The sequence below is a fragment of the Chironomus tepperi genome, unplaced genomic scaffold (assembly GCF_022539635.2).
Source record: "Chironomus tepperi strain 1889 unplaced genomic scaffold, CSIRO-AGI_Ctep_v1 contig_7, whole genome shotgun sequence".
Classification (NCBI taxonomy): Eukaryota; Metazoa; Arthropoda; class Insecta; order Diptera; family Chironomidae; genus Chironomus; species Chironomus tepperi.
In genome coordinates this window covers 1,188,870-1,209,189 of record NW_027226129.1, presented here as the reverse complement: position 1 = coordinate 1,209,189, position 20,320 = coordinate 1,188,870, and the positions used below count along the sequence as shown (strand labels likewise).

General features: G+C 36.9%; 5 protein-coding genes across 5 annotated transcripts; 4 read left to right on the top strand and 1 right to left on the bottom strand.

The window, feature by feature from the left end:
- Window positions 1-4,233: 4,233 nt before the first annotated feature.
- Window positions 4,234-6,405, top strand: LOC139098273 (serine protease gd-like). Its single transcript, XM_070650446.1, has 3 exons — window positions 4,234-4,653; window positions 5,349-5,425; window positions 5,655-6,405. The coding sequence occupies exons 1-3, from the start codon at window positions 4,499-4,501 to the stop codon at window positions 6,293-6,295; spliced, it is 873 nt and encodes a 290-aa protein (XP_070506547.1). The 5' UTR covers window positions 4,234-4,498; the 3' UTR covers window positions 6,296-6,405.
- Window positions 6,406-7,474: 1,069 nt separating this feature from the next.
- LOC139098520 (serine protease gd-like) lies at window positions 7,475-8,754 on the top strand. The gene is made up of 3 exons (XM_070650779.1): window positions 7,475-7,813; window positions 7,884-7,963; window positions 8,019-8,754. The coding sequence occupies exons 1-3, from the start codon at window positions 7,659-7,661 to the stop codon at window positions 8,645-8,647; spliced, it is 864 nt and encodes a 287-aa protein (XP_070506880.1). The 5' UTR covers window positions 7,475-7,658; the 3' UTR covers window positions 8,648-8,754.
- A 906-nt stretch (window positions 8,755-9,660) lies between these two features.
- Window positions 9,661-11,220, top strand: LOC139098436 (serine protease gd-like). The gene is made up of 3 exons (XM_070650681.1): window positions 9,661-10,179; window positions 10,361-10,437; window positions 10,493-11,220. The coding sequence occupies exons 1-3, from the start codon at window positions 10,025-10,027 to the stop codon at window positions 11,122-11,124; spliced, it is 864 nt and encodes a 287-aa protein (XP_070506782.1). The 5' UTR covers window positions 9,661-10,024; the 3' UTR covers window positions 11,125-11,220.
- Window positions 11,221-11,517: 297 nt separating this feature from the next.
- LOC139096598 (uncharacterized) lies at window positions 11,518-19,635 on the bottom strand. Its single transcript, XM_070648368.1, has 4 exons — window positions 19,540-19,635; window positions 19,034-19,228; window positions 18,686-18,762; window positions 11,518-17,916 (listed from the first exon to the last, which is right to left on the bottom strand). The coding sequence occupies exon 4, from the start codon at window positions 12,990-12,992 to the stop codon at window positions 11,646-11,648; it is 1,347 nt and encodes a 448-aa protein (XP_070504469.1). The 5' UTR covers window positions 12,993-17,916; window positions 18,686-18,762; window positions 19,034-19,228; window positions 19,540-19,635; the 3' UTR covers window positions 11,518-11,645.
- On the top strand, window positions 14,710-17,688 carry LOC139095286 (uncharacterized). The gene is made up of 3 exons (XM_070646634.1): window positions 14,710-16,244; window positions 16,386-16,462; window positions 16,518-17,688. Exons 1-3 carry the CDS (start codon window positions 15,085-15,087, stop codon window positions 17,099-17,101), a joined length of 1,821 nt encoding a protein of 606 aa, XP_070502735.1. The 5' UTR covers window positions 14,710-15,084; the 3' UTR covers window positions 17,102-17,688.
- Window positions 19,636-20,320: the final 685 nt, after the last annotated feature.

Below are 20,320 nucleotides of genomic sequence, written 5' to 3'. Positions count from 1 at the left end.
TATAATAGAGATGTTGAGGTTAGGTGTGGACACTCGATTGGAATTGAGAAATTTTGAGGTTATGTTGACAAATTTTTAGGTTAGCTTGTCAAATTTTGAGGTTATGTTGTCAAATTTTGAGGTTAAAATGCCAAATATTGAGGTTATGTTGCCAAATTTTGAGGTTATGTTGCCAAATTTTGAGGTTAAGCTGCCAATTTTGAGGTTAAGTTTACAAATTTTAAGGTTATGTTGCAAAATTTTGAGGTTAGACTGCCAAAATTTGAGGTTAGGTTGCCAAATTTTGATGCTTTGTTGCCAAATTTTGAGGCTATGTTCCGAAATTTGAGGTTAGAATGCCAAATTTTGAGGTTAAGTTGCTCAATTTTGAGGTTAAGTTGCCAAATTTTGAGGTTAAATTGCTCAATTTTGAGGTTAAATTGCTCAATTTTGAGGTTAGATTGCCAAATTTTGAGGCTATGTTGCCAAATTTTGAGGTTAGATTGCCAAATTTTGAGGTTATGTTTCCAAATTTTGAGGCTATGATGCCAAATTTGAGGTTAAGTTGCCAGATTTTGAGGCTAAGTTGCCAAATTTTGAGGTTAAGTTGCCAATTTTGAGGTTATGTTGCCAAATTTTGAGGTTATGTTGCCAAATTTTGAGGCTATGTGGCCAAATTTTTAGGTTAGATTGCCAAATTTTGAGGTTAGATTGCCAAATTTTGAGGTTAGGTTGACAAATTTTGAGGTTAAATTGCTAAATTTAAGGTTATTTTTCTCAAAACCCCTCCAATAGCTTCCCAACCTTGCTCACATTTCTACAAAAAAAAGAAAGAAATTCTTCCATAAAATCGCAATCAACCGGAACGAAATGTTTACATTCTGTGCTTCCAATTTTATTTTTTCTGTTCCTTCTTTCAAAATTACCGACTTTTTTTTTGTTCCTCATCTTATTCCATTCACCTGATGATGATGACGATTGTCGAAATGGATGCTGATGATGATGATTCGTCACACATGTATTAAAATGGTTGCAAAAAAGAAGAAGGAAAGTGAAGGTGCTGATGAAAGGTTCATTAATTGCCATTACCTACCATGAAATGACATAATACAAGGGTAGATGAAAGGTATGGAACGATATTATTGAGACATTATTTATTGCAACTTTATGTACTGGACAAATGCTTTGTAATTAATTCCGGACGAAACATCAAAAGGAACTTTGCCGACTTCTTTTGGTCTCTTTTTTGGAATGTAGATGTTAAGGGAGGTATTGAGTAGTGTGAATTGAAAGAAAGTGAATTGCTAGGAATTTTGAGGTTATGTCTACAGATTTTGAGGTTAGGTTGCTCAATTTTAAGGTTAGATTGCCAAATTTTGAGATTAAATTGCTCAATTTTGAAGTTAAGTTGCTCAAATTTGAGGTTAAGTTGCTCAATTTTGAGGTTAAGTTGCTCAATTTTGAGGTTAAGTTACCTAATTTTGAGGTTAAGTTGCTCAGTTTTGAGGTTAAGTTGCTCAATTTTGAGGTTAAGTTGCTCAGTTTTGAGGTTAAGTTATTTAATTTTGAGGTTAAGTTGCTCCATTTCGGAGTTAAATTGCTCAATTTTGAGGTTAAGTTGCTCAATTTCGAGGTTAATTTGCTCAATTTTGAGGTTAAGTTGCTCAGTTCTAAGGTTAATTTGCTAAATTTTGAAATTAAGTTGCTCAATTTTGAAATTAAGTGGCTCAGTTTCGAGGTTATGTTGCTCAATTTTGAGGTTAAGTTGCTCAGTTTTGAGGATACGTTGCTCAATATTGGGGCTAAGTTGCTCAATTTTAAGGTTATGTTGCCAAATTTTGAGGTTAAATTAAGCAATTTTGAGGTTAGGTTACTCAATTTGAAGGTTAAGTTGCTCAATTTTGAGGTTAAATTGCTCAATTTTTAGGTTATGTTGCTAAATTTTAAAGTTAAGTTGCTCTAATTTGAGGTTAAGTTGATCACTTTTGAGGTTATGTTGCCAAAATTTTGAGGTTAGATTCCCAAATTTTAAGGTTATGTTGTCCAAACTCAGTCTAAAGCTCTGTATGACAAGAATCATTCAAATAAATAATTAAATACAGCCACATTGATAAACAAATATTGATAAAAATAAAAACAATAAATACACTAACGGCTATCTACATCTGTACATGTACAACACATCAACACTACCGGTAACAAAACATTGATTCAGTAAATAAAAATTTCAGACTTTTGTGTTTGAATTAGAAAAATAGTTTGTTTCCATTTGTTCTGCATATTAAGCTAGACTCAATTTTTAAGTAAATTTTTGATGAATTTTATTAATTTTTGTGGATTGAAAGCAATGCGGACGTCAAGATTTGTTACTTTTAGTGTCATTGCAGTTCTTCTGTTACTGTGGATTGTTTTGATTAAGAGTACTCAAAAGTATGTGGACGATGTGGCACTGCTGAACTGCAAATTTATCAAAGAATATTCGTGAGTATTGAGATTGCATGGATTAGGGTGGAATTTAAGGGGAAATATTGAGAAAAATATGGTCGGATTTTTGACAGAAATTTTAAAAATTTCTATTCGAATTAGGAAGAATTCTAGCCAAATTAGGAATGTTTCTAAAAAAGTGCCTTATTTTGGTCAGAATTCGGAAGATTTTTTAACAGAAGTTGGTGGGTTTTGGTCAAAATTTACATGATTTCTGTCCGAATTCGGAAATTATCTGGTCAAACTAGGAAGATTTCTGAAAAAATGCAGGATTTTTGCCAAAAATTGATAGATTTTGTTCAGAATTTCTGTCAAAAATTGGCAGATTTTGGTCAGAATTTGGAAGATTTTTGTCCGAAATTGGAGCATTTTGATCAGAATTTGGATGATTTCTGTCAGAAATTGGAGAAATTCGGTCAAAATTTGGCAGATTTCTGTCTGAAATTGAAAGATTTCGGTCAGTATTTGGAAAATTTCTGCCAGAAATCGGAGGATTTTGGTCAGAATTTGAAAGATTTCTGCCAGAAATTGGAGGAATTGTGGTCAGAATTTAGAAGATTTTTGTCAGAATTTGGAAGATTTATGCCAGAAATTGGAAAGTTTTGCTAGTAATTGGAGGATTTTGGTTAGAAATTGGAAGATTTCTATCAGATTTTGTAGGGTTTTGGTCAGAATTTAAAGATTTCTGCAGAAATTGGTGGATTTTGGTCCGACATTAAAATTTTTTTGTCAGAATTTGTAAGATTTTGGTCAGAATTCGGACAAAATTTCTAAATTTTTTTAACATTTCAGCCAATACACGTGCCTCGTCCGCAACCTCACAATAAGATACAATCCACCCCTAAAAACCACAGTCACCGGTGACCATTACAACTCCTTTCAAAACCAAGACACAACCGAACTTTACATCTACAAATGCACAACAGTCTACCTGCCATACTTCATCTCAAATCATTTCCCAAAACTCACAAATTATGAAGTTATGCATTCACATCTGCAATTTATAGACCGTAAAAATTTCATTGGATTGACTGACTTGACAGATTTGCGACTTGATCACAATGACATTGAAGTTGTGCCTTATAACGTCTTTTATGATCTTAAAAATGTCGTCTTTTTGTCATTGAGTGACAATAAAATTTTGGAACTGCCTGGAAAGTTGTTGGAACCGCTTGACAAGCTCAGCTGGCTCACTGCTGACCGGAACCGACTCAAAAGCCTCAACGAGGATTTATTGACGTCAAATTTAAGGGAACTAGAAGCTATAAACTTTAATAATAATCAATTGACTGAAATTCTTGTGGATTTTTCAAAAATTGAGCAGCTCAAGTATGTGGACTTGCTGGATAATGTCTGCATTAATGTCTTGATCAAGAAAGACTTTCAGAATCGTGACGGATTTGTGGATGAAATTCAGAAAAAATTGACAAATTGTACCCGAAAAAATCAATAAAAAAATGAACAATTTTTGAGAGTTTTTTTAGTCAAGTCAACTTGCAAGCTTTTAAGTCAAGTCAACTTGCAAGCTTTTAAGTCAAGTCAACTTGAAAATTGATCATTCAAGTCAATTAAAGACACAATTGTGTTTCATATTCCATGTTGATTCTAAGTCATGCAGAATGAATGTTACAGGTCAAGAATCCAGTAAAAGAAAGGAGGTATTTCCAAAAGCAACAACAATTCAGTGTCTAAACTTGATTTCCTTAAATATTCATTTTTGTGGTGTTTTGTAGAACAAACAGCTTTTTAGTCTCAGTTTTGCGGATGCTTTTCAATTTGCAAGATTTTAAAGGTATTAAGGCTTAATAAGTTTGAGTCAAATTTTCGGTAGTTTTTTGGACTGTTTTAGTGAATATTGATCAGTTTGGGTCAGAATTTGGATTAAAAATCATAAAATTGACCAAAAAAATTAATTCCTTCACATTTGCTGTTGCGGATTGACATTTAAATTGTAACAGAAGTGATTCGTGTGTAAAAATAGCTAAAATTGAGAAAAATACAGTCTTAAGTCTGTGAATTGATAATTTGGGCAATCATGAGTTATTCATCCTACATCCTTGTATTCATCTTCACAATCTTCATGTCCATCAACCATCAATCTACAGCTGCAACAACTACATGTGGAAAATCATTGTCTGGACACGTAAATGTGTTTGGTGGAGCAATTGCCGAACGTGGTGATCATCCATGGTAAGTATGAGTTCAGTAGATGGAATAATTAATAAAATTCAGCATTTATGCACGACTATCACCGATTGGACATTCAAATCTAGTATACGACCTTACGACGAGCGAATCTTGCTCTTCGTCTGGCCCAATATTAGCTGGGGCATATCCATTAATGAGTGATAAGTTAAAGAATCTTCCTATAACTCACAAGACACATAGCCTAAAGCTCACAGGCTTTCTATTAATCACTCCAAATGGGGTCCACAATAAAATCCGTGCATCTAACCTTCTGCTTTGCGTTGCTTCTCGCAAATGACCTGAAGCTGCTGTCATCACTGACAAAATTTCTTATCTTGTCTCTTGAAATGCTGTACGGTATGCACCGCGAAGAGATGGATGTAGGTACTTGGGTAGGATAGGCTGAAGGGGAATTAACACCTGTATTGCACATCACCATCCTTTACAAACTCTAGCTTGTCCTGAGAATATGTCAAGTTACATATGTATATGGAACGTTCTAAATATGTCATTAGTCGCTCCTATGTCAGGTTCTAGAGACTAGTAAATTTCCAGTATTTAATTAGCTACATGTCCAGTATACCAAATGCACGTGGACTCATTACCACGTGGAGATGACGTCTAGTATTTGAGTATCAACATGCCTGATAAGGAACAGTTCTTATTTAAAAATTCAATGAAAATTTCTATTTTTCCAGGAAAGTTGCCTTAGTTAAATCAGATGGAAATTATTTATGTGGTGCGACGCTTTTTAGTACCCGGAAGGTCATCACATGTAAGACTATAAGGAAGGGTCCGGATCATCTGGCAGAAACTATGGATTCCATTGAATCCATCGATGGATAAATTTACGGAATTAATCCATAATTTCCACGATTTCCATAAATGTATCCATCGATTCCACAAAATGCACGAATTCAATGGAATCCATAGTTTCTGCCTGATGATCCACTTCCTATAAGGAACAATTCTTGCATTTTAATGTCCATTCCTATCCCCAACAGCTGCCAATTGCATGCAGGATAAAGAAGAATCAAAACCAAGACTACCAAGTTCATTTATTGCTGTTCTTGGAATCTATGACTTGAATGATAAATTTGAAATTGGTCGGACATCCAATGCCATCCGAAGTGTTCATGTCCATCCTGAATGGAACATAAAATCAGATGACTATGATGCTGATATTGCAGTTTTGGTACTTGCCGACAGTGCTGTGTTCACAAAATACATTCAGCCAGCATGTATTGTTCATCCAGACACAAATGAAGCAGCTATAGCTAAAGGCGTCATTATTGGATATGGAAAAAGTGAAGACACGACGAAAATCCATGAAAATATTCCGAGACTCCTTGAAATGCCAATTCATACCAATCAGGACTGCTTCATTAAGTTTCCATTACTAGAAGAACTGTCAAGTAAGCGAACATTCTGTGCCGGTTCCGCTAATGGTGCTGGTCCCTGCAATGGTGACAGTGGCGGCGGATTATTTGTGTATGCAAATGGAAAATTTTATCTTCGCGGAATAGTCTCATCGGTATTAATTGGTGGACAATATGGATGTGATATTGATGCTTATGCTGTATTTACGGATGTGACTAAGTATGTCGACTGGATTAATGGAGTGTCATTAAGTCGGTATAATTAAATAGGTGGCCATAAATCTGTGATCTGCTGAATATGCTCTTTTGGATGTTAAGGAATATTATATTAAGGATCAGTTAATAAAATTAAGTTTTAATGCTTAAACTACTCAAATTATGAGTTTTTCTTAAGGTTGTCCAATTGATTGACAGTCTTGACCAACTTGACCAAGTTAAGTAGCCAAGCCAATTAATTCTAAAGCCATACTCACCTAAATCAGCATCCTCATTGGCATATTCAATCAATAAAAATGAACATATTCAGTATGGTGAGCGTCATCAATGTCTGTTGGGGTCACTTGCTCTATTAGGATTTGAGTCATGATAAATGACTGCTTCGGATGAGAACGCGGTGTTTTTCGGAATTTTTAGTGCTATGGCATTAACACAAACTTCAGTTTGAGATGCGCTATTGTCCTCACTTTGTCCGTACTGTTCCACTATCTACTTTTACAGAGAAGACAGGTCCTTTAGGCTTGAAATTTAGCATACTGTGTAGCGAATGGCTGATCAACGTACTGTCTGGATGATCTCTTAAAGATACCGATTGATTGATTAATTATGATTCCAATTGATGTCGATACCGCGTCGACCAAACAATGAGTGCCGAACTAAGAAAAATGTCCACGTTTAAATAACTAATGGAAGTTCCAGTCTTACGACATGCTATTTCGCCATAGCATGAAATGTGGTTGAGCACCCTATTTACATATCGACTGTCTATGCTACACCACTCGACTGTCTATGCTTACCATCGACTGTCTATATTTAGGAGCTGACAGAAGAAATGATTTTAGAATTGGTCAATTCCTATCCGAGCTCTTAATCAAACATGCTGAATTTTGGTGAACAGATTAAAAAGCAACAAGCCGATTCCATGATTTATTTTGGGGGACATGAAACTAAGCCTGAGAATTTGTTGCAAAATTATTAATAATTATAAGATGTTCCTTTGCTAAAAATGACATTTTAGTCCCATCAATCTAAAATGCGCTCCTGTTCATCATTTATGCTGATATTTTTTTACTTATTTGATTTATTCTCGATCTAAAAAAGAAAGGTGGTTTTTCCAAAGCAACAACAATGCAGTGTCCACTCGTGATATTCTCACATTCTGTTGCTCTTTTATCAAAAAATAAACAGGTTTCAAATTTGCTTTTTGTTCTCAGTTATCTGCTCACGTTTGAATTAGCAAGATCATAAAAGGGAACTGCTGAATATTTTGAATTTAAATCTGCTAATTTTTACCAAATTTTGGCAGTTTTTGGAGTATTTTAGTGGATTTAAATCAGAGTTTGGATTAAAAATCATAAAATAGGACATTTAAAGTGTAGTAGACGAGATTCTTGAGTTAAAAATAGAGCAATCATGAGCTATTCAGCCTACATCCTCGTAATAATCTTCACAATCCTCACGCCCATCATTAGCCAATCTACAGCTTCAACTAGTACATGTGGGAAATCAATGCCTGAAAAAGGAACTATGATTAATAGAAAGTTCGCTAGACGTGGTGAATATCCATGGTAAGTATGAGATATAATAGAATGCAGTCAGAGTTGACATCTATCGATTTGCTACCAATTTCACTTTTAGGAATGTTGCATTAGTTGACTCTACCGATGGACATTATGTATGTGGTGGGACGCTTGTTACCAGCCGCAAGATCATCACAAGTAAGACTATAAGGAACAATCCTTGCATTTTAATGTCCATTTATATCTCCAACAGCCGCTGGTTGCATACAGGATAAACATGAATCAAAACCAAAGCTCCCAAGCATGTTTAGTGCCCTTATTGGAGCCCACGACTTGAATAACTCGTTAGAAATTGGACGAACAGCTAATTCCATCCAAAGTGTTCATGTTCATCCTGATTGGAACATTAAATCAGATGACTATGATGCTGATATTGCAGTTTTGGTGCTTGAAACTGAAGTCTTGTTCAATAAATACATTCAGCCTGCCTGCATTGTTCAACCAGACACAAATGAAGCAGCTATAGCTAAAGGCGTCATCATTGGATATGGAAAAAGTGAAGACACGACAAAAATCCATGAAAATATCCCAAAAGTTCTCGAGATGCCAATTCATACTAATCTTAACTGCTTTCTGAAGTTTCTTCCACTTGTACAACTGTCAAGTAGCAGAACATTCTGTGCCGGTTCCGCTAATGGTTCTGGTGCCTGCCATGGTGACAATGGAAATGGATTATTTGTGTATGCAAATGGTCTCTTTTATCTTCGTGGAATTATCTCAGCGGGATTATTTAATAAAGGAAAATGTGATGTTTATGCTTATTCTATATTTACTGATGTGACTAAGTATGTCGACTGGATTAATGGAGTGTCAGTTGAATGATCACCGATCAGTCTTCGATGCTACTGAACATGCTGTTTCCAATTCACTAAGATTTCTAAATTTAAAAGTTCGATCAATAAAAACAATTTTGAAAATGGAACTGCCAATTTTGAGTTTTTTTTTTTTACTTTTTAGTCAAGTCAACTTGCGAACTATTAAGTCAAGTCAACTTGAAAATTGATCAGTCAATTCAATTAAAGACACAATGTCTGACTTGCGTTTCACATTCCATGCTGATTCAATCCTGATCAATGAGATTCCTTATCATTCCAAAGAGCATGTGCTAAAGATCGGAATTGCCGCAATTCTGCGAACGTCAAGGATATAAAAAATGAATTATTTAAGTCATTTAGAAAGTCGCTTACTGTGTGTTATTAAGCATGAATGGACAATCATGATGTCATGGTATAGAAATATCAGAATGGCACATAAAGGTGATGTCATAGCCTGATCAAAGCCTGATTGGGGTTGAATGTTGAAGCTTTAAATTTAGAATCAGTAAATAGCTATACTTTCTCAATACCGGGATCGGGAAGTCCCGTCCCGAGTCCCAGAAAAGTTTCAGAACCGGCATTTTTGGAAAGCATATTAATAGCCATTAAAATTGATTTATAGGATATGAAATAGCCTTAAAATGCTAAAATTCCAGTTTTAAAAATAGAAAATGATGAACAATTTTTAGATTTCTGTAGAATTTGTCAATCTTTGACATTATTACTTGGTTTGATGCTTCAAACCAGAGTTGGAAGGACTTTAGAGTCCGGACACCAGTTAAGGCGCCCCCAGACTACCAAATCTAGTTCAAAACATAATTAACTAACGGAACCAAATGAAATAATCACAGAAAAAGCATGAATTGTTGTTGGAACTTGACAAGCTGTTGTTCAAGGTCAGTAAATTAATTAAATTAGCAAGAATCTTCGTCATATCCAACAATATTGTCTCTTGATGCTCAAAAATCTCATTTTTTTGTGCTCTTTTGTAGCTTTTTCTTCTCAGTTTATCGTGTGCTGTTCAATTTGTCAGACCATAATGGCATAAAGGCTTGGTATTTTGAGTCAAATTTTTGTCAAATTTTGAAGATTTTTTTGGTGAATTTTTGTGTCAAAATTTGATCAGTTTTTGGACCAAAAAAATCATAAAATTCAATAATTTGTTGCTGTAAATTGACAATAAATTAGAATCAGAAGTGACATTTGAGTGACGTGAGCTGAAAATTCTTAAATGTGTCTTAAATGTGTTAATTAATAATTTGAAGGAATTCTGCCAAAAATTTAGTTCCAAAAGAAATTTGAGTGACTAAAATAATTATATTAATTAATTGGGGTCCATTTACTCATTACGTAGCCTTAAAAAAATTGACTTTTTTTTGCAATCATGAGCTATTCAGCCTACATCCTCGTATTCGTCTTGACAATCCTCATGTCCATCAACGAACAATCTACAGCTGCAACTCCTACATGTGGAAAATCAATGTCTGGACGTGGAAATGTGGTTGGTGGAAAATTTGCCAGTCGTGGTGAACATCCATGGTAAGTATGAGGTCAATAGATAGTTCCCTGGCCGGACAGGTCAATTATGATCAATGACCTAACTCCGATAGTGCCTAAAGCAGGCTCCACCTCTAGCCTCTATTGTAGATGTCCTCTATTGTAGATGTTCCTCCTATTGTAGATGTCCATGACTTAATAATCCATAATTTAAATTTTTCAGGAACGTTGCCTTAGTTAGCCCATCCGGAGAATATTTTTGTGGTGCGACGCTTGTTAGTACCCGCAAGGTCATCACAAGTAAGACTATATGGAACAATCCTTGCATTTTAATGTCCATTTCTATCTCCAACAGCTGCTCATTGCATACAGGATAAATTTGAATCAAAACCAAGGCTACCAAGCTCGTTTATTGCCCTTCTTGGAGTCTACAACTTGAATAATTCGTTAGAAATCGGAAGAACAGCTAATGCCATCCAAAGTGTTACTGTTCATCCTGATTGGGACACTATATCCTCAAGTTTTGATGCTGACATAGCAGTTTTGGTGCTTGAAACTGAAGTTGTGTTCAACGAATTCATTCAGCCAGCCTGTATTATTATTCCAGGCACAGATGTTGTAGCAGTAACCACAGGCATTATCATTGGATATGGACATAGTGAAGACACGACAAAAATCCAGGAAAATATCCCAAAAGTCCTCGAGATGCCCATTCATACCAACGAGGACTGCTTCATGAAGTTTCCTTCACTAGAACGACAGTCAAGTGAGAGAACATTCTGTGCCGGTTTTGATAATGGTGTTGGTGCTTGCAGAGGTGACAATGGAAATGGATTATTTGTGACTGATGGTAATGCTTACTATCTTCGTGGTATTCTCTCAGTGGTAATAATTAATGGATATAATGGATGTGATGTTATTGATTTTTCTATACTTACTGATGTGACTAAGTATATTGACTGGATAGTACGAGTATCAGTTGAGTGATCAGCCTTACGTCTTCGATGCTACTGAACATGCTGTTTCCAATTCAATAAGATTCCTAAAATTATTCGATAAATAAAAACAATTTTGAAAGTGGAACTGCCAGTTTTGAGTTTTTTTTTACTTTTTAGTCAAGTCAACTTGCAAACTATTAAGTCAAGTCAACTTGAAAGTTGATCAGTCAAGTCAATTAAAGACACAATTGTGTTTCATATTCCATGTTGATTCAGTGCGAAGGAACAATGAGATTTGTTCCTGAAAATTGACTAAAGCTATATAAATTGATTTATTGGACATGAATTGTGCCTGTAAATGCTGAAAACTTTAATGCTAAAATGAGTAAAAATTCAGAAATATTTTTTAAATTTTTTTATTCAAATTTTAACCTTAAATTCTAGTCTAATTAACAATTAATTGTCGTCAGTTCCTTAACCCTAAGCTTGTTCCTGCTTATTTCGTCAATTCCTTAATCCTAAGCTTCATGCTGCTTATTTCGTCACTTCCTCATACCCAGATGTCCATCCTCAAACTCCAATTCCATTCACAACATTCTCAACATTTGCTGTAAAATTGTCCATCAATTTCCTCAAGTTGCTGCCATGTCCATCACTTCCGTTATCAAATGTTATCTTCCTGAACTTCATTTTTAGACTCGATCTTTGTAAATTGTCCTTTTTTGGCGGTGTCATCAAGAAACTGTTCTCAATTGTGTACCAAGTGTTGCTGATTTCTGACTTTGTTGTCATTAAGTCCATTGGATGTTCATCAATTGGTGCCACAAGTTCCGGTATTCTGTAGAATTTATCAAGTTTAGCCATTACTGCTGCATCCTCAATGTCTTTTAATTCTGATACTGTTGGTGATGGAACTTTGACTTGATTACATTTTTTGATGGTTGACTTGATTGCGTTCCTGCTCATCATTCGTCTTTCAAATGCATTTGGTTCCTTTTTTGGAATGGATGGTGCTTTGAATGATTCTTTGGGTTCAATGGCCTTGGCTGGTTGATGTCTGTATGGATTTATTCTTGGTCCAAATGATTTTGGATTGTGTCTGTTGAATTGGAAGTTGTCTGGCTTTGTGACTGAATTGTTAGGTTGTACACTCTGTCTTTCTGGTGCTGGATATTTTAGTTGTGCGCTGAGTCGTTCTGGTAAGGGATACTTTGAATGTATACTGTGTCTCTCAGGTACTGAACCTGATTGTTGGGAGTAGTGTCCTCGTACTGGATATTCTGACTGTGTATTGTGTCTTCGTGGCTCTGAACGCTGAGTGCTGTGGCTTTGGGACATGACATTTGAGTATCTCTCCTGATGTCTGTACTGATTAGATGATCTATGAACTGGCTGCGGATGTTCTGGCTTTAGATTCATGTCCTGCGAGTGGTCGGGCCTTTGATTTGGGCTTTGTGGATGTTCGGGCCTTGAAGCGATGCTAGGCTGATGTCCAGTCTTTGGCTTGATGTTTGTCGGATTTTCTGGTCGTGGATTGATGACATACTGCTGATTTTCTTGTTTAATAACTTCGACTGGTCTTGTTGTAATAACCTGCTGTACCCTCGGTTGACTAACTTCAAGGAACTCTGGTGAAGTTTGTAAATATCCAAAGATATTCTTAAGCCTTTCGTCCAATTCTCTGTCCTCATCACTGCCCTTGACTCTCTTAGGAACACTGAATGTTGGCTGTGGCTTCTTAACGATGTCCTTATTGACCTCAGCATGTCTAATCCTCTTTGAACTTTCCTTCAAATCTTCATCTGATCTTCTCTTGTTGTTAAGTCTAGGCTGGAATTCAGACATGTTGTTACCACCTATTTGGATTGTGGCTGTTGATCTCCTGGTGAGTTCTGAGTAAATTTTGTCCATAATCATTTTTGAATGTTTTTGGTGCTTTTAATGTTTTCGTCTTCAGGTTTTGAATTAGAATGTTGAATTGTTCGAATTTTTATGTCCTTTTATACTAAAACTGAGATTTTTGTTTTGAATCTCAGAGTCAAAATTGTGAAACTTTTAGGTATGAGATTATTTGTAAACAAACCGAATCTGTTATTGAGATTTGAGATTTTATGGACGGAATTTTGGTAAATGTCACTAAAATTAGGTTCATGTCTTACTAGGTATAATCATGAATTCAGCTTTAGAATGAAGTAAAAGGCTTTAATTTTAGTTCAGTCATTCAGTTCATACAAGCCTAAAAACGACCGTTAATTTTTTCAAAAAAATATTTTTTGTCGTTAATTTTCAAATTTTTTTTGACCGTTACTTTAACTTTTCTTCGTAACGAAAATTTGTATTTTAAAACAAGTTGAGTACGAAATATTCGAATTTTTCGACAATCTGATGTCGAAAAACTCGAATTTGAGACGGCCACACTCTGACTCGAACCATGATCCGGCTTGGAGCCTATGTTGCCTAGGTTGCTTACTTTGCAGATTAATTGTGATCCAAGACCTTCCTTCAGATGTCCTCTAAAACTAGCTGTACTGCTTGCCAATTTCCAGATGTTAGTTCATCCACCCTAACAGACAGTGAGCATACCCATCTAAATGACCGTCCTCATTGGCATACACAAACATGCACAAACATGTACAAGCATGTACATACATGTCAGCATGCTCATTATCCGGTGGGATTGCTCTGTACGGATCTAAGTCGTAAAAAATGACTGTTAAGGATGTGAATGCAATTGAATTAATGTCTCAAACCGATAAATAGATCAACGAATGATTTGATGAACTAAAGGGGGGTTTGGAGGGTTACTCAGGTGGTCACAAAATTGACAGAAATGACCACAATTGCCAAAATGATGAAAATGACCATTATTGACGAAAATAACCCAAAAATGAACAAATTTGACCAAAAAATGATCAAGAATTGTCCAATAAATCATCAAAATCTCATCAAATTTGACTAAAAGGCACTGCGATCTGTTGTACCATCCCTTACTTCTTGGGCTGTATTATCTCTACTCTCCCTTCGGGCTTGATCGGTCTGAGGCCCATTGCCTCATTTAGAGAATGTCTGTAGACAGCTCTATCTTTCAGTAACCTCTACTGACTTCTGTTAATATTGAGGCTTCAAACATTCTTATCAGCACATCCAATTCAGGAACTTTTCAGCCTTACTATCGATATTTTGCCGTCCACAAAGTCTGTAAATATTACTAGAGTATCAAGAGCTCCCGTGGCGCCCATATTCATCACATTACATCCCCCATTCCCCCTGATACCCTTCAGTTTTCAGCTTCACACGGCTTCCGTTCTTCACACGGCTTAATGGTTCATAATTCATGGTTCGAAACAGAGTTCGAAGGGCTTTGTAGTCCGGACACCAGTGGAGGCCCCTCCACACTACCATGATCTAGTTCAAAACATAATTAACTAACGGACCCAAAAGAAATAATCACAGAAAAAGCATGAATTGTTGTTGGAACTTGACAAGCTGTTGTTCAAGGTCAGTAAATTAATTAAATTAGCAAGAATCTTCGTCATATCCAACAATATTGTCTCTTGATGCTCAAAAATCTCATTTTTTTTGTGCTCTTTTTGCAGCTTTTTCTTCTCAGTTTATCGTGTGCTGTTCAATTTGTCAGACCATAAAGGCATAAAGGCTTGGTGTTTTGAGTCAAATTTGTCAAATTTTGAAGATTTTTTTGGTGAATTTTTTGTGCATTTTTTGTAAATTTAGTGAATTTTTGGTGAATTTCTGGTGAATTTTAGTGAATTTTGATCAGTTTTTGGACCAAAAAAATCATAAAATTGGACAATTAATTCGTTCCACATTTGTTGCTGTAAATTAGCATCAAAATAGAAACAGAAGTGACTCTTGATTTTTACAGTTGCCTTCCTAAGTGTACTAATTTATATTTCGCGGAAATTCTGCGCCAGATTTGTACTGAATTTGCTATGCCTCCATATAAAATCGTGTCAGCACCTGGACATAACGAAGCATAATTTCAACAACAATGAACAGTTCAGCCTACATCCTCATAATCATCATCACAAGCCTCCTGTCCATCAACCAATCACATTCCCAAGCTGCTCAATGTGACTTTTACTTCCAAATCTACAGCACATATAGCTCTAAAATTACATATTATTCCTGTGTCTTGCTCATTGAATCCAGTTCAAACTCCAACTCAAAATTGACAGCAATCAATGGACATCATGCATCAGGCTTCAACGACAATGACGTCAAGTACATCGTCAGCCACGCCAACATTAAATTCCAAAAATTTTCATCGATTTTTAGCCAAAAATTTCCAAATTTGGAAGCAATTTTGATGCTTAATGCTGGAATTGAGTCAGTTGATGCCGATGCAGTCACAAATTGCAAGAACTTGATGTACCTGCAGCTAATTGGCAATAAAATTCAGTCACTTCCGGATAATGTCTTCCAATCCATGCTGAACCTTCGAGAACTGATTCTACAGAACAACAGCATCAAGTCAGTCAATCCAAAAACTTTTGAGAACATGCCAAGCTTGACACTTTTGAGCTTGAGTGGAAATGACATCGCTGAGGTTCCTCCAAAGGCTTTTGTGTCGCTCAGTAGTTTGGAGTCTTTACAGCTGAACAGCAACAGCATCAATAAGTTACATCCTGACAGCTTTGAAGGACTTGGGAACATAAAGACATTAATGCTGCATGCAAATCAAATTACGGACCTTCCAGCTGCCGTTTTTGTGCCATTAAGAAGCCTGACAGAACTTGTGTTATGGAACAATAGGCTAACCACACTTAATTCCGATTCATTTGGTAATCATCCACAGCTAAAGAACCTTTATATCGCAGGCAATCCAATAATGTCAATTGATGAAAGAATTTTGGACAAAACAAGCCTTTTGTTCCTGGACATGACTAATGTCATCTGCTACAATGGAATAATCAAGTCTAGGGATGAATTAAGGGTGAATGCTAGGAAGTGCTTTGATGATTATATGCCAAGGAATCAAGTGCCCAATGAAAGGAACCAAAAATTCCATCAAAAATTGGACCCAAGGAACCAACAATCCACAGAAAAGCCTCAATCAAGTACAGCTGCAACTCCTACCTGTGGAAAATCAATGGCTGGACAAGGAAATGTAATTGGTGGAGCATTTGCCAGTCGTGGTGAACATCCATGGTAAGTATGAGGTCAATATATACTTCCCTGACCATACAGGTCAATGATCTCACTCCGATAGTGCCTAAAGCAGGCTCCACCGCTATCTTCCTCCTATTGTAGATGTCCATGACTTAATAATACATAATTTGAATTTTTCAGGAACGTTGCCTTAATTGATTCTAATTCAGGATACTTCTGTGGTGGAACGATTGTTACTAGCCGCAAGATCATCACCGGTAAGACTTTAAGGAACAATCCTTGCATTTTAATGTCCATTTCTATTCCCTACAGCTGCTCATTGTATGCAGGATAAAGGAATTATAAAGCCAAAACTACCAAGCATGTTTATTGCCCTTGTTGGAGTCTACAACTTGAATAATCCTTTTGAAATTGGACGAACTCCTTATGCTGTCCAAAATGTTCATGTACATCCTGAATGGAACTATAATGCAGAAAATTATGATGCTGATATTGCAGTTTTGGTGCTTGAAGCTGAAGTCTGGCTCAGCAAGTACATTCAGCCAGCCTGCATTGCTCATCCAGACACAAATGTTGTAGCTATAGCCACAGGTGTTGTCGTTGGATATGGAAAAAGTGAAGACACGACGAAAATCCATGAAAATATCCCAAAAGTCCTTGAGATGCCAATTCATACCAACGAGGACTGCTTCCTTAATTTTACATCACTTATACGACTGTCAAGCAAGAGAACATTCTGTGCTGGTTCCGGTCATGGTGTTGGTGTCTGCAGAGGTGACAGCGGAAGTGGATTATTTGTGGTTAAGGACAGCACTTACTACCTTCGTGGTATTGTCTCATCATCAATACTTAATGGACCATATGGATGTGATGTTAATGTTTATGCGCGGCGGTGAAATGGCATCAGTGGCCTAAATGGTAGAGCGTTGGCCTTACGTGCCAAAGGTCCTGGGTTCAATCCCAGCCCATGTCTAATTTTCGAAGCTCTTTTTCCATTTTCACCGTTCTAGTTATGAAGCTCGGTTCGTGTGTTGGGTGGAGTTTTGAGGTCTTTGGCACACAATGTGTCTCCACTGCTAGGTATACAAGGATATACTAGTATTTGGATGACTTTCATTACGAAATCTTGCGCACACGAATTGTAACTAGGTACATTGCAGGGTACATCAGGTCTTATGACGTACTCGTGTCTTTGCAATGTGCAGAGCTTGCAAGTGGTTCGGATCCCACTATAAACTGTAGGTCTAAAGGGTGTGGTACAACAGATTTAAAATCGCAGTGCCTCCAGCTCATAAGGCTGGGCCCTTCAGTCATTATATATATAATGTTTATGCTGTATTTACTGATGTCACTAAGTATGTAGACTGGATTAATGGAGTGACAGTTAGTCGATTTGATTAGAATCAACAATTTCTTTAATTAAACATGTTATTTTTTATTATTGTATACTTTTTAAAGGTTCAATAAATAGGAAGTGACTTAATGTCCATTAATTCTTAAATGAAACAGCTTTCTTTACAGGTTCTCGCTTATAAATGACAGTTTCCTGATTTTCTGAAACATTTATGTACAAAGCGTATGCACAAATGTAAAAATATAGCAAAAATCCAACAATGATGTACAGCAAAGGCACTAGGATGCCGACAGCAGCTATGAAAATTATTTCAAATATTCCAAATATTAAGTACGGTGTCATGATTTTTGCGTTGTTCTAAAAGGATATGGATACAAATTGTAATGTTATAAATTGGAAGTGATCCTCTCTCTTCTCTCTCTTCTCTCTCTTCTCTCTCTTCTCTCTCTTCTCTCTCTCTTCTCTCTCTCTCTCTCTCTCTCTCTCTCTCTCTCTCTCTCTCTCTCTCTCTTCTCTCTCTTCTCTCTCTCTCTCTCTCTCTCTCTCTCTCTCTCTCTCTCTCTCTCTCTCTCTCTCTTTCTTTTCTCTCTCTCTCTCTCTCTCTCTCTCTTCTCTCTCTCTCTCTCTTCTCTCTCTTCTCTCTCTCTCTCTCTCTTCTCTCTCTCTCTCTCTCTCTCTCTCTTCTCTCTCTTGTCTCTCTTCTCTCTCTTCTCTCTCTCTCTTCTCTCTCTCTTCTCTCTCTTCTCCCTCTTCTCTCTTCTCTCTCTTCTCTCTCTTCTCTCTCTTCTCTCTCTCTCTCTCTCTTCTCTCTCTTCTCTCTCTTCTCTCTCTTCTCTCTCTTCTCTCTCTTCTCTCTCTTCTCTCTCTCTCTCTCCTCTCTCTCTCTCTCTCTCTCTCTCTCTCTCTCTTCTCTCTCTTCTCTCTTCTCTCTCTTCTCTCTCTCTCTCTCTCTCTCTCTCTCTCTCTCTCTCTCTCTCTCTCTCTCTCTCTCTCTCTCTCTCTCTCTCTCTCTCTCTCTCTCTCTCTCTCTCTCTCTCTCTCTCTCTCTCTCTCTCTCTCTCTCTCTCTCTCTCTCTCTCACCTCTTCCTCTAGTCGACTACCATACCAAAAGAGATGTATACTCACCGTCAATGTGCCATGAATGAAGTGAAAGCAGATATTGCCAATAATCATGCACATTCCAAGGAATAGGAAGCAAATTACTGAAATTTATTGAATATTATTTATATGAATATACATTGTGGATCTCAAGGATGACTAATATAAAGGCTATAACATCCCAAATACCACAAGTCGGCTAGTTGATCCAAAATTTGGTGGTAAGACAGCTTGACTGTGATTTGAACCGTCAGCAAGTCAGAGTCCCAACAACCTGTGGCGTACAATTTGGTCAATTTACCGACTTGTGATATTCAAGCATCCTTAAAAAGTCAGCCTTAACATCACCAAATACAACAAAATTCATCAACTTACTCTTAAATGTTATCAAGTCCATTTCCAAAAATATAGTTTTATGTCCTAAAAGAAGTACAATCATCAAAATTGCAAATGATATGCAAGATAGAAGTTGAATCCAGGCAAAGATGAGATTTCCTTTGGTCAAGTCATAACAGAAACAAAATTTTCCAAATAGTTCTTTTAACATTTTGTGGTCGGGGTGCTTTATGTCTGCAAATATTGAGGAATTATTGGATGTAAATTCAGTTTTTTAAGGATTAATTTGATTTTGGATAGAATTAGGCACTCGGATGTGGCACTCGGATGTGGCACTCGGATGTGGCACTCGGATATGGCACTCGGATATGGCCGTCGGATGTGGCACTCGGATATGGCCGTCGGACGTGGCCGTCGTATGTGGCACTCGGATGTGACTTCTTAATAGTTTATAAAAGTGGAATATATCCAGCCAGAATGACAAGCCTCCATGTACCCCGAAAGCCACAATAAAGAATGGAAGTCTGGCAACTCTGTATACTTACCAATGACTTGTATTGTCTTTAATGTCCCTTCCTTCAACTCAAATATCCTTAAATGCTTGAAGCAAAATGAATCAACACGCGCTGTTTACAACGAATAGAACAAGAATGACAGAATAGATTCAGTCAATTTACTAACTTTGGTGCCGGCATGTCTGAAAAACATTTAGAATATTGCCATGCGCATGTATATTATTTCCGAGACTGTTTCAGACATGAGAGGAGACAAAGTCATTGTCAAGGACATTTATGATGGTCAGTACAGTCCAGTACAGTCCAGTACAGTCCAGTACAGTCCAGTACAGTCCAGTACAGTCCAGTACAGTCCAGTACAGTCCAGTACAGTCCAGTACAGTCCAGTACAGTCCAGTACAGTCCAGTACAGTCCAGTACAGTCCAGTACAGTCCAGTACAGTCCAGTACAGTCCAGTACAGTCCAGTACAGTCCAGTACAGTCCAGTACAGTCCAGTACAGTCCAGTACAGTCCAGTACAGTCCAGTACAGTCCAGTACAGTCCAGTACAGTCCAGTACAGTCCAGTACAGTCCAGTACAGTCCAGTACAGTCCAGTACAGTCCAGTACAGTCCAGTACAGTCCAGTACAGTCCAGTACAGTCCAGTACAGTCCAGTCAGTGCAGGAACAGCTTTAATTCTCTTAAATACTTAACTTTATTTACGTATTTTGGTTTACAATTAATACAATCATGTTTAGGTATATCCAGAGCACCAAGTCGACTCGGATGTTGTATGGATAGGTCGACTCAAGTCCACATGATGTCCGAG

Excerpts from the sequence above, each read along its gene's own strand:
- LOC139096598 (XM_070648368.1), bottom strand. The coding sequence starts at position 12,992 with ATGATTATGGACAAAATTTACTCAGAACTCACCAGGAGATCAACAGCC.
- LOC139098520 (XM_070650779.1), top strand. The coding sequence starts at position 7,659 with ATGAGCTATTCAGCCTACATCCTCGTAATAATCTTCACAATCCTCACG. Across the intron at positions 7,814-7,883 it reads AGACGTGGTGAATATCCATG|GAATGTTGCATTAGTTGACT; the intron begins GTAAGTATGAGA and ends TTTCACTTTTAG. Across the intron at positions 7,964-8,018 it reads CAGCCGCAAGATCATCACAA|CCGCTGGTTGCATACAGGAT; the intron begins GTAAGACTATAA and ends TATCTCCAACAG.
- LOC139098436 (XM_070650681.1), top strand. The coding sequence starts at position 10,025 with ATGAGCTATTCAGCCTACATCCTCGTATTCGTCTTGACAATCCTCATG. Across the intron at positions 10,180-10,360 it reads AGTCGTGGTGAACATCCATG|GAACGTTGCCTTAGTTAGCC; the intron begins GTAAGTATGAGG and ends TAAATTTTTCAG. Across the intron at positions 10,438-10,492 it reads TACCCGCAAGGTCATCACAA|CTGCTCATTGCATACAGGAT; the intron begins GTAAGACTATAT and ends TATCTCCAACAG.
- LOC139098273 (XM_070650446.1), top strand. The coding sequence starts at position 4,499 with ATGAGTTATTCATCCTACATCCTTGTATTCATCTTCACAATCTTCATG. Across the intron at positions 4,654-5,348 it reads GAACGTGGTGATCATCCATG|GAAAGTTGCCTTAGTTAAAT; the intron begins GTAAGTATGAGT and ends CTATTTTTCCAG. Across the intron at positions 5,426-5,654 it reads TACCCGGAAGGTCATCACAT|CTGCCAATTGCATGCAGGAT; the intron begins GTAAGACTATAA and ends TATCCCCAACAG.
- LOC139095286 (XM_070646634.1), top strand. The coding sequence starts at position 15,085 with ATGAACAGTTCAGCCTACATCCTCATAATCATCATCACAAGCCTCCTG. Across the intron at positions 16,245-16,385 it reads AGTCGTGGTGAACATCCATG|GAACGTTGCCTTAATTGATT; the intron begins GTAAGTATGAGG and ends TGAATTTTTCAG. Across the intron at positions 16,463-16,517 it reads TAGCCGCAAGATCATCACCG|CTGCTCATTGTATGCAGGAT; the intron begins GTAAGACTTTAA and ends TATTCCCTACAG.